Below are 13461 nucleotides of genomic sequence, written 5' to 3'. Positions count from 1 at the left end.
TATTACAAGTGCTCAGACCTAACAGACAGTCAGAAATCATGAAGAACTGAAAAATAAAAGTCAAAGAGAGAGACAGGCAAGTGAGAGAGGTCCACAAAGCTTCAAAGCTTCTCTGGCTGGAGCAGACAAAGCCCTTCTGCAGCTATGCCAACTCCAGAAGCCAGCACACTACATTGTGTTGGGGAACACGGGGGATGGGAAAGACTTTTTTTTTTTTATTCAGTTTTTAATTTCTCCACAAAGGCTAAAATTCTCTTTTTGCTGTTTCATTTGCTTAAAGCTTCTATTTTCACAAGACTTCCAATTAAAAGAATGTGACACTCTCACCAGGCTTGGATTTCTCCTATTAAGCAGCTTTGCTGGTCATTTTGTTAAGGCCACCTCCAGAACAAACGCTGACCAAAACCAGAATTAATAATGGATTTAAAGGGTACTGCTCAATTGCCAATGCACACAATGGGGACAGCTGTTTTACACAAAGCAAAGATACGCATTTGGATAGACTTTTTTTGTTTAAAAAAAAAAAAAAATCAAAAAGGTAAAGAAATCCAGCCACTCTCAACTGTTATATAGAAGTCTTCAGCAATTTAAACTACTTTAGCAGATATGTGTAACTGCTAAACAAAATGCATGCTTCTAAAGGCTCTTCAAAAGCAGACACATCACAGTTAATCAGACGGAAGAAGTCTGTAGGTAAATCAATATTGTCCTTTTTTTTCCAACATAGATCTAAAGAGTGCATGCATTCCATAAAAAAAAAAAATAGCTGCATCAAATAAAATGACATATAATCGTGCTCATAGAAATTCTGTTCTCCAATTACATGCCAGGAAAAAATATTCAACTATGGCACAAACTAACTATGGACTTGAGGCAATTTCCAGAGATATGTTAGAGTAGGATTTTATCTCTATATCTATTGGTAAACTCAAATGTACGTTAAAACTTTCCATTTGCTTTCTCCTTGGAAAGGGAATCAGGGATATCTGCAAATCAACTCAACAGTGTGAGCAATGATCACTCGCAAGAATCCCTTGAACTAGAAAAACTGACAGGTTAAGCTTGCAGCATCAGCAGGAAAAAAAATAATGTCTAAAGAGTAAAAGTGGTTCATCCTTGTTGAATAAAACTTTACAAAGGGATAAGGACCAAATTCAAAACATTTTCAAAGAACCAATATAATTAGGAGAAATATGGTCATTCATCATATTCTTTCAACACATTAACGTAAGGCCATGAGAATAAGGACAAGAAAAAATGAAGAGAAAAATTAACCTTGCCTCTAGAAATTCTCAGTCCAGAACCTCTGAAGTTTGTTAAGAAATTGCCACAGATGAACATAAAAATTGGTTTCATTATAACAAGATGGATGACTAGCTTCCTTCCTCGGTAAGAAACAGGTCAGGACTTCTGAAAAGATATGAGGTTAAAATGAGGAACTAAATGGAAGCCATTAATTGTCACAATGTGAAATGCCAAATGGGTTAATCCAATGCTTTGATGTACGAAGAATTCATTGTTATCATCTCACATTGAAAATGAAAACGTTGAGCTTTTACTTTGGATGAAAGGATATTAACAAAAATACTCATATGCCACTTACAAATTATTAAATATACCAGACATTACAATTTTCTGGAAAAAAAAAAAAAGGAGTTAATTTATCCCCACCATTACACAAATAGAAGTCTAGAGCACAAACTAAAAACTTCCTAGAGGGAGACACTGGCAATATAAAGAAAAAAAAAAAAACCAAGTTCTAATTCAGTACACTGAATAAAAACATATTCCTGATAATTCCTTTTTCACACCCCAGGGTGAATAAGTAAAGGCATGCTCTTTAGCTGTCCTTCCTTTTAATGCTGCTGTTACCAATGCTGCACACTGGATCAAACCAGTCACCCATCGAGTCAAGTTTCCTCTTGCTGATCACAGAAGGAAGCGTTGCAGGGAAAAAACAGCAGTGTCAGCAGTTGGAAGGGAGACTACATGGACCCTTTTTGATTCAACATGGCAGCCTCTGAAAGACGCAGATCTGAAGCCCAGAAAGGAAGGAAGAGTGATGTGATTTCATTTTCTTGCTTTGACAGACTTCCTCAGTACACCTACCCTGCAAACAGGAGAGGGCAGGGGAATGAACTCCGTACTGGAGACACCTCACACTGCCGAGCCTGCTCCCCAGCTCTGCTGCATGGCCATCCCCAAGGCAACATCAAACACAACCCAGTGTCCATTGCAGCTGAGGAGCCACACCTGAAAGGCAGCACCAACACGCCAGCACCAGTTTTGCTCCTTTTGACCTGAACAGCCATTCCACACAGAATCCCATGGGGTTGGAAGGGACCTCTGGAGAGCATCTAGTCCAACCCCCTGCCAGAGCAGGTCCACCCAGAGCAGGTTGCACAGGAACGTCTCCAGAGAAGGAGACTCCACCGCCTCCCTGGGCAACAAATCACACAACCAAAAGGATACTGACCCCACAAACTCCCCACATGCCATCAGATTTCACTCAATGTCATGCTTCATGAGTGCCACTCTGATGGGCTGGTATGCAGCCCTCCCACTATCACTGAATCTTCTAGGTTGGAAGGGACCTTAAAGATCATCTAGTCAAACCATCAACCTAATTTTGACAAAAATAAACACCCACACAACAAACAAAAAGCAACACCATCACTAAACTGTATCTCCCAGCACTACATCAACCTGTCTTTTGAACACCTCCAGGGATGGTGCCTCAACCACCTCCCTGGGCAGCCCATTCTGGTCTGATAACCCTTTCAGTGAAAAAATTTTCCTAATATCCAGCCTGAACCTCCCCTGGAGTAACTTGACGCCATTTCCTCTCGTCCTGTCACCTGTGACTTGGGAGAAGAGACCAACCCCCACCTCTCTACACCCTCCTTTCAGGTAGTTGTAGAGAGCAATAAGGTCTCCCCTCAGCCTCCTCTTCTCCAGGGTGAATAACCCCAGCTCCCTCAGCCTCTCCTCATAGGACTTGTGCTCCAGACCCCTCACTATCTCAAATACTATTAAAATATATACACTACAAGATATTTTTTTATATATATAATAATATATATTAAAGTATAAACACTAGAAAATATATATACTACAATATATTATATATCTAAAATAATATAGATATTAAAATATAAACACTGCAAAAAAAAAAATATATATATCTCCATTATAAGGGGAGCAGAGTGTGTACATAAGCCACTACTTGTCTTTGGGATCAGGAATGTCTTTCTGGCACTCTTGTACTTAGCAGTACAGATACATCCTCAGCATCCGATTTGCAGTCCCTGGACATTTCACTGCCTATGACAATTGTTCTGTTCTTGTTCTTCATCTTAAGTTCTCTACAACTGAATGTATTTTTCCTTCGTGTGGGTTTAAACCCTGTGCAGTAATGCAACAAAAACATATCTAACAAGAATCACAGCATCCAACTTCCTGCAACAGAGTTGCAGAGAGCAACCATTAAAAAAAAATCTAGTTCCAAAAATAAACAGCAGAAAGAAGCTTAACAGATACAGAGGATAAACTTGACAAGACTTGAAAAGGAACATACATGTTAGCATGGTCCGAGCTCAGTGAATGTTCCCCGTTTACCCAGAAAAAAACAAATTGGTTTTTTAAAGATTAGAATATAAGAGATTAAGTGAAAAATTTTTTTAAATCATAGAAATTCTGATAACATCCTCATTTTTAAGGTAATATTTTTATTAATTTTTCTTCTAAAAAGTTATAGACATATCAATACTAGTGTTGATCCAGTTAAGAATTCCACAACTCAACTTACACGTAACAGCCATGAATTCTGTAGCTCTTTCGTTCCTTTTCTATTACTGCTGGCTGTACAAATAAAGGTGGTCTGAATCACTTTCAATTTTATTGATCCTAAGATTTTCTATTAAGGATGTCCTACTTGCTGCACATTGATTGGATGTCATAAGAAAGTCTATAAAAATGGGTTTGCTCAATAAGTACTCTATTTAATAGTCATGACCACTCTGCCCTCATCCTACCACAAAAATTACCTATATTTCACGTAAATGTATTATCCCTTCACTTTTTACAGTTAAACGTTATGTGCATCTGAAATAGACATATGAAAGAGAAAACATACTTTTTTTTTTCCCTCTCTTCAATATATAGTAGAAAAACAGATCTCATTATATTCATATATTTTGCATCCCACTTCTGAGTATTGGCACTGGGACAGGTTATTTTTCTCCTGTGACTTTTATAGACTTCATAATTTTTTGGCCAGCAGGAACAGTTTGCACTTCTTGCTTCTGAGTCTCTGCAGACACTACTGTGCTTCCTTAAACGTAGTTTAGTTCTGGTTTTCCCCTTCCCCTAGCAAATTACATCAGGTTTTCAAATCACTACGGATATTAATAACAGGTCAAGCACTAAAGCAAAAAAAATGCTGGCACTCTTACTTTTGTATCATCAAATCAATAGTGAAAAGCTGAGGAGTTAGACAGGTGGACATTTTCTGCAGATGCTCACATGCAAGAGTCTGTCTAAAGTTCCCTATGAATGTTGGGCAAGTATTCATCTTCGCTTTGCAATGTGCTCCTTCCATCATCATCTTTGCAGATTTTTTTTTTTTTTTGCAGAGAATTGAGGAAATACTACAAAAAGAATGGTCTGAAGCAGTTGCTTTGCTTAGGCACTGAAACTCGTGTCCTTAGGTACAGCAGATACACATAACAGCATAGATTCAAAAAAAAGAATGTACTGCTTTTATCTACTCAACTTAACCTACTGATTTTCAAGGCGTGATCTGGCCCAAGAAGAAAACAGGTGAAAGAACAGTCAACATCATAAGAAAAAATAGTTATTTTCATAAACAAGTAACAACAACAACAAAATACTACTATGTCAACCTGTTTATACAGGTAAATTTTGTTACAGTGACCAGTACATTACCATTGGAAGTTAGTTTAAAATTCTGTATAGTTATGCAGGCCAATGATATTTGATAAAAAAGCAATTTTACAAAAATGTAGGATAGGCAGACAGTACCAGGAATCAGATTTATGACTTAAGTCTTAACAACTTCAAGCTAAAGACACCATTCTTCTTTTCTATTTTAAGAAGTAGTCCATAATCACATCTTATATCCCAGCAGATTTGTGTTTCCAACTGTGAAATGAAAGAATTTCAGTATGCTAGAAACATGTCAGTAACGCAGAAATAAGTCAATGTATTCCACAGAGAAACTCCCTCGCTGCCTTTCAATCTGTTTATCAACTATTACAGTACAACACACTGTTTGATGTCTTTGCTTCATGTTCTGGTGACTCCTGACCAGAGGGTTACAACTTGTTTATCTCCATGGGCTGGTCCAGCCTCTGTGACAGTGAGGGGAGCAGACAGGAAAGGAGAAGCACTACTGTCACATCCTGAATCTTACAGCCTGTCTAGTAACTGCAGGAAATAAAAAACACAATAAAAATAAAAAATAAAAAAAAAACCACAAAAGCAAAGGAAAACCCTGTCTAGTAACTGCAGGAAATAAAAAACAAAACAAAATAAAAAAATAATAAAGAAAATAAACCAAAACACAAAAGCAAAGAAAAAGAGAAACCATGTAGATATAGGGCACCACAAGTAACAGGAGCCAGTGCAGAGCAGAGAGGATGTAGACAGAATCCCTCACGTACTTAGGAAGATAACAATCAGAAGAGGTGACAACCATTTCCCCAGAAGACTGAAATCCATTCTGCCTCCTGCACTCCTCTCGAGCTTTGTATTATTCACATCAAGAAAGATTTTTATGCCTTTGACTCATGCCGATAAAACAAGTCATTTGAATAGTCTTCAAAGGGGAAGAAGGAACAAACCACAAGTTGGAAAAAAAAAAATATAAAATATCACATTTAGTAAGTGAGCATGATCTACAAAATGCTGCTGTGCAGGGGCTTACAGGGGAGCAGAGGAGAACCTCCTGCAGGCAGCCTGGGTTTATTTTAATGCAAAAATGCAATCAGCTACTCTAGCATTTCTCACTCAAAAGTAATAGCAAGAAAACGACTGAGAAGCCTGCACTTCTTTTGTATCTCACTCCTCTCCTCATACACATATGGTCGATTGGGTTCAGATCTTTGGACAACTGGAGAGAGGAGGAGATAAATAATCAGTGCCTGATGGCTATCTGGAAAAATCCCATCTTTAAATTCTATTCCAGGGTCCTCTGGCACAACTTCCAAAATCACCCGTAAATCTATAACCAGGCCTGTCTCCTTGCTATCCCATATTTCTTCCTCCTTTCCTCAGCTGAATGAGGATATTTTTATCTTTGCCTCTAGCTCCAAGGACTGTTTTCTCCATGACTTCTCCAATGAGCTCACTCAGGGTACCCCAGGAAATCCATTAAATGTCTGCTTTACTAATCCATCCAGCATTTTGTTCCCCTGTAGCATTCACTGTGTCAGTTCATTCCAAAGACTTCATAAAAACAGAGCATATAAACTGAAAAAGCTTTTTAACAAAACAGCTAATAAAAAGAATCTGGCTGGAAGTTTGCTAGAACGTATTCTTGAAAGAAGCAAAGAGAAGACAGCATGAAAGAAGAGAGAGATGGTCAAGAGGAACCTGAGGAAGGACAGAACAGAGAGGAATAGTAGAATCTGAGAACAGCTGAAGCTGGAGGAGAGGCTCTGGAGATCATCTAGTGCATCACCCTACTGAAAGCACAGTTAACTACAGCAGATTGCTCAGGACTGCACCCCGTCCTTTTTGGAAAATCTCTGCAGATGGACACTCTGCAGCCTCTCCAAGTCACCTCTGCCAGTGTTCAGTCACTCTCCCATTGGAAAAGTTTCTCCCTATGTATAAACAGAATTTTCCATATTTCAGTTTACACCCATCATCTCTTGTGCTTCCACAGGGAACTGCTAGGCAGAGTCTATCTCTTCTTCAACCTGAACAGAAAAGAGCATGGCCATCCTAGAAGCAAACATCTGACCACAAGGATTTTTTATTCCCTTTTCTGAGGTTCACTGTCTTCCAAATGCTCAATATTACCATGATTATCCTGGTGAGAGCCGGCAGATAAAGATACAAACACAAGCAATTCCTCAGAAAGTAAGGACTGATGCAGTTGGGAATGTTTCCTAAGGAAAGATGATACTTCTTGAAAATCAACAACTTATGAAGTCAACTTAACAAGAAGAACTGCAAGTATGTTTCTTCCTACAGAAAAACACCCCATACACTTTCAGTATCCGAGCTGCTGTAAGGGAAATGCAAGAAGGAGCTTCCAAGAAGAGCAGCCTCAGGCTGTGTCACCACAGATTAGGACAAGAAGGCAGTAGGACGATATCTGTGATTTTGTATCATCTTCCCCAAGATTTAGCAGAAAGCAGATTACCTCAGGAAGTGTCAGAGTGTGAGAACCAGCCTCAAATATCAGCCCTCCCTTTGATCCAGTATTTCGATATCCATCCTGCCAAGAGCTCCTGCAGAACACCTCTGTTTCTTTCTCCAAGTTCAACTGAAGTTGCTGCTTTTGATCTACACAGCATTGTCACACATAAGAACTAAAGGCCACAGAGCAATTTACACTGTTATAAAGTTAGAGAGATCAGTAGTTAAGGTACATAAAGGAAATGCCCAAGTAAATATAGCTGAGGTAAACACACTGGTAACTTCCACAGCTGAGTTAGAATCATAGAATCGCCCAGGCTGGAAGGGACCTCCAAGGGTCATCTAGTCCGACCCCCCCGCAGTCAGCAGGGACACCCCCAACTAGACCAGGTTGCCCAGGGCCTCGTCGAGCCTCTCCTTTAATATCTCCAGGGATGGGGCCTCAACCACCTCCCTGGGCAACCTGTTCCAGTGCTCCACCACCCTCACAGTGAAGAGTTCATCTAGGAGAGGCAAGTGCGTGTGGAAAGTATCCACTGCATGCTATGGAGCAAGAGAATGCATTCATCTCCAACAAAGTAAAGACAGGGATTTTTCATCAGAGAGCCATCATCTTATTGAAGACACTGGATCCCTGTCTATACTCTTTATTTAGAGGATGAAAGACCTTAAAACGTGTTTTTCTTTGGCCAGGAGGCACACTAAACTGGGAATTTTTCCAGAATGGGAAATCAAACTTACAGCCTCCTCCTAAAATGTAGTTGTGTGTCTCCTTCAAACTACAGAATTGAATGGAAGCCCATGTAAACAAAAGACTAGAGGGAAAAACTCTGGAATTATATTATATAGAACAACGTTCTCTGGAAAGCTTTGAAATGTTGCCCTTCGACTTCTTAACAGCGTAATTTTTCAAGTGTTCAAAAAAGCAATCCATTTCTATTGACTCCTCCAGAAAACAGTATTTTGGTTTTGTTTGTTTTGCTCTTGTCGTGTTATATCAACATGACAGCCTGGCACCTGACGCTGACCTTAATGGAGTCTTGATAGAGGACCCAGCACTTCAACTTAAAACCCTGTCAATTGCTGCTTAAATGAAAATCAAAACAACAAATTTACAAATACACGTCTTTTACCTTATACAATATTTAATGGTGTTTCCTGTACCAATTCCTCCTGCTTTGCTGAGTAAGATAAACAATAGTTCTAAAGCTATGGATTTTGAAAAGCTGCTTGGAGTCCTACAGTTCAACAAAGGGTTGTTGCCTCTTCAGAACTAAAAGCATTAAAGATGTTTACTTAGAAACTGGAAAGCAGCTATTACTGTAGAAAAGCATTTCTTCTCACTCAGAAGTTAACATTATGTTTTACATTACCTAACACAGAATTTGTTAACTCCCAAATTGTCACCGCATTGGCAGGAGGCTCAAGCAGCTCTGATGAATACTGGAAAGTAGCAATAAAGTCATTCTCTCCAGCCAAGTTTGGGTTTGTGTGAAAGGCTTTTCTTAAACCATGTACAGAGTGTTTTCTACTGCACAGCACTAAAACAGGATGAAACCTGAACGATGGCAAATTATATATCATGTACTTGTTTCAGTTGGGAACCTTGCAACTTGCAAGGATGATGGACTAGATGGCCAATAGGGCCGATACAGAATGGCAATGTCCCTGTCCTTACACTCTTCAAAGCATTACAGCAATTTTTTAGAATTTACAGTTTTATGACGAGATTTAAATTGGATTATGACAAGGATGATGGACTAGATGGCCAATAGGGCTGATACAGGATGGCAATGTCTCTGTCCTTACACTCTTCAAAGTATTACAGCAATTTTTCAGAATTTAGTTTTATTTTATGACGAGATTTAAATTGGATTATGGAAAGTCTCTGGAATCTTTATTTCAGCATGAAAACAATTTACAGGCTAGGCTACTTTACACAGTCTCGATGTGAATCAACATCAAGGAAGCAAATGATGATCAGAAATATTATGGCATTTCTCCCAAGTACGTAAATTTTTGCCCTAACAATTTAGAACTATATTTGCATCAACTGCAAATCTTTTACTGCCTGGGAAGAAAGGCACATTGCACAAATTAAGGGCTTCTCTCAATTTCCAAGTTTTGAGTAGATCCTTATCTAGCATTTTATGCCAGTGCATTGTGGGCAGTTGCAGCAAGATTATACATAAGCAAACTCCAAGTTTCTCATTGATATTGCTTATCCAGTCCTAGAATATTAAGTCCTCTGTTTACAAATAGAAAACAACAACAGAACAAGTTTCCTTACGTTTCTAAAGTGCCATGTCAGCATGTTTCAAATAGGTTAGGGAAAGCAATTTTTCTTACACGGCGTAGAAATAGACCACGGTCCTTGGGTTAGTCAACATTTAGGCAAAACAGACAACTGATACAGACAAGTTTGGAACACGCAAGCTAAACTGCAGATGTACCAAGCCCAGCCTGTCTTGCAAGCTAAACTGCAGATGTACCAAGCCCAGTATGTCTTGTAATAGCACAGAGTCATAAACAAGAAATTATTTCAGTCCTTGCTACATTAGTCTTAACTCAGACTGATGACTACCAGTTGACCTCTACACCTCCCTGACAATTCTCAGCAGCTCCATATCCCTCAAAAGTTTTATCACAACAACCATGGAGAAAGCAGACTGCTTTAAGACAAAGTAAATTTCCTAGATGAGAGTCTAATCTGTCTGAACTTCATACGGAAGAGTTGCCCTCTTTAAACAACCTAAGAGAATTCTTCCCATCCATAGTTTCCTTAACTAACTTCAACCAAGCTCTCCAGTTAAAGCCTACCTGCCTACAGGAATCAGTCCCATTAAAATCTGTCTTTTGCCAGTATCTTAAATAACACGTCTTTGGAGGCTTCCCTGAGGGCTTTTTTAGATTAAGGTTCATGACTCACATGACAGTAAAGGTACAGAATTGTGAGCACAAGGTTTGAAATCTTTGCCTTGGCTTTTTTCACCACGGGCTCCCGAGGCAGGTGACATAGCTGTGAGGAAGTCACCCAGCTCCTCTTCCATTCCACCCATCTCCTGAGAGCTGTCACCAAATTAGACTCATGTAGCTGAATCCTTATAAAGTCCCAGAGGGCAAATTTGCCCATGGTATAACTGATATCCTAGGGATAAGCAGACAGCAGTAGCCATTAAAGTCCCAGAGGGCAAACTCGCCCATGGTATAACTGATATCCTGGGGATAAGCAGACAGCAGTAGCCACTGGCAAAGCATACACCTGATTGCTTTAAGTTTTGCCTGAAATTTCTATATATCCACGTGCACGTGGCTGCGTGTACAGATACACAAGACAATCCAGTGAAAAAACAACAGAAAGAGGAGGAAAATTTTATTATTCTTCTGAGTCCCAATATTTTCCATCAAGCCACTAAAAAAAGTAGCGGGCTCAAAGTTTACATTCTTTTAAACAGACCTGTAAAAAGTATAGTTTACAAGTTCCTCTTAACTCTGTGACAGAATGGTAATTATGGTCCATAGAACCACTGAACTACAAGAAAATGAAGCAACTCTGCTCTAGAAACTGCTGAAGTCAAGAGACATACATTCCACAAACTCTCCTCTTTCCAGATGGCACAATTTCAGCACAAAAGAATTTCTATAACTTTTACAATCAATAACTGTAATGGCAAAAGGTAAAGAATTCTGAAAAATTTATATTGTGCTAAATATCTGTGCTGGCATTTCTCTTTAGCACTCCTGTGGTTTTACCCATTAACCTACAGAGAAGTTCCTAAACAAGAAAGCTTTTGTTGCCTACTGTTTTCTGCTATGGTTTTTTATTACATAAATTGATAATTATTGTTGTCAATTAATAATGAGAGATTACAACTAAATCCAGACTAGAACAACAATAGTAAAAAAAAATACAAAACAACTTTCACAAAATAAAATGCAATCAAGTATTAGCACTTGTCTCAATTGTCTCACAGCCAGGCCAACTTCCAGTGTCACATAAAATCAAACAACAGGAAAGTTATTGGGGCAGGAGAGGAGGAGGTAAAGGAATTATGTATTTTTTGATAACTGACATAAGCTTTGATTGAGAACATATTTCTCACAACTGGCTTACAGACTGCTCCATATATGAGTTCACAAAGGACATAACAGATCCATAAACCGATCATTCAGTCAGTTCAGTGTCGACAGGTATTAAAGGCTTCTAAATGTTTGCTAATGACAAATTAATTGTTTGCTAATCACACAGCTATTTTATGACTAAGTTTGATGCAAGCTAACAATGACAGTTTGTCTAATGCAAATGAACACTCTGGGTTGAGTGGTAACATTTCAAACATTAGGAACTACTTCGATCCTTTGTATGCTGTTGAAAATGAAGGATTTCACTGGTGTCAATGGACTTAAATCTGTCTAACTAGAACAGTAACTAGTATGTAACATCACACAGTAACTCGTATAACTGAGAGCAGAAATAAACCCCTGAGTTTCGCAGTGTTATACCAACCTAAAAATATTTATTACAATTAGAGTGCTACTATGTATTAGCACAAAGAAATACTAATACTACTTAGAAAAACTATAGAGAAGTTGACTGACAGTCTAATAATAACGAAACAAAAGAATTATTTGATTTACCTGACTTTGCAATTCACTTTGTTGCTTCAGGCGAAGATTTTCTGGTGTATCGGCCACTGTAGTGAAGGACTGCTTTGGGTAATGTCTAGAAGAAGAAGCACAAAGCCGAACAGTAAATATTTACACGTGCTAGAAAGTCAAATGCATCCCACCCCTCTTTCCTACAGCGTACAGAACTCTTTCATGGTTTACTGGGTTTGTATTAGAAGTATTTGTGTCGGTCACGCCTTGCAGAAGCAACATGAAGAGGTTCCTGTAATGAGTTTAAGTCCCACCCATTTAACCTGCCCATAGACTGCAGACTGACCAGCCAAAATCTGTTTTCAATAGACTGAGCAAAATTATGTTTAATTGCATCGTCTTGGTATAGTTCCGTGCTAAACAAAGACTAAACTAAAAGGCCTTAAAACAGAAGTGTTTTACAGAAAGTGAAGTGACATCAGTGAGTGCAGCTGGAGTACCATGGTGTATTAAATCCATTAGTGCAGAAACCAGAAGGATCAAGGCAGGTACCTTCTGGGTACAGGAAAGTCAAATACTTTAATGGTCAATGTGTCAATACAGCGCTGTAATATCCAGTACCAAAGTTCTCAGAACTGCAATCTATCAGGAATCTCTCTTTTCATTTGAAATTTTACTCCTTGACAATATGTTCCTACTATTTGCTTTGGCATTTGATAAACAACGTTAATAGTCAAGTCCCACTCGTTTACAGAACCATGATTTATTCATTTTCATGGACTTACGCTGCAACTTTACAGCCAAAAAAAACCCAAAGTAGTAGTACGAAAAGAGCACAAAAAGAGGGAAATAACAAATACTCTATCCCAAAATAGGTATATTATTACAAGCCAGCAACGCTATGAGGAAACTGATTCTAACTAATTAGTTTCCAGCATCTTCAGTCTCAAGCCAAAATATTCACCTTACAACCAAGTGAGGTGCCTTACTCGTGCCTTCCATTACCACTCACAGTTTTCTACATCTGCCAGCTACCCCATTCATCACTCTAACATTTCAGAGGTACAAGACAACAGGCATAGCATTTTAGACACAATAACATTCATAGCGTAATTTCTGCAGAGGGAGTAAGCAGTAAGCAGGCAGCTAAAGACCGAAGATATTCAGTATTAAACATTTCCATGTTCAAACTCTAGACTCTAAGTGTTCTTCCAGCAACTAGTTCAAGTAGCTATAGCTCTATCGTAACATTTCTGTGCCTTCTAAAGATGATACATATTTTCATTCAAAACTGTATTTTGTAAGAAAGTTTTATTTTCCATTTACAAGCTTTATTTCCAGAAAGTGCATGGTTTCGGTAAAACACCCATGAAAAATTAAGAAGGATTTTGGATTTTAGCCAAAAGTTGAGTGTTTCCTGTTCCGAAATAGAAAAGCAATACTTGACAAGAAATGCTGCCTGGATTTCATAAA

At 38.6% G+C, this 13461-nt stretch overlaps 1 protein-coding gene across 1 annotated transcript in view; it reads right to left on the bottom strand.

The window, feature by feature from the left end:
- NEBL (nebulette) overlaps positions 1–13461 on the bottom strand; it is a 283351-nt gene that overhangs the window by 188011 nt on the left and 81879 nt on the right. The window contains exon 3 of the mRNA XM_014946207.1: positions 12028–12112. Within this exon, the coding sequence (XP_014801693.1) occupies positions 12028–12112 (85 nt within the window). The remainder of the gene's footprint in view (positions 1–12027; positions 12113–13461) is intronic.

Source organism: Calidris pugnax, unplaced genomic scaffold (assembly GCF_001431845.1).
Source record: "Calidris pugnax isolate Ruff unplaced genomic scaffold, ASM143184v1 scaffold19, whole genome shotgun sequence".
Lineage (NCBI taxonomy): Eukaryota > Metazoa > Chordata > Aves > Charadriiformes > Scolopacidae > Calidris > Calidris pugnax.
This window is presented reverse-complemented; position numbering and strand designations above follow the sequence as displayed.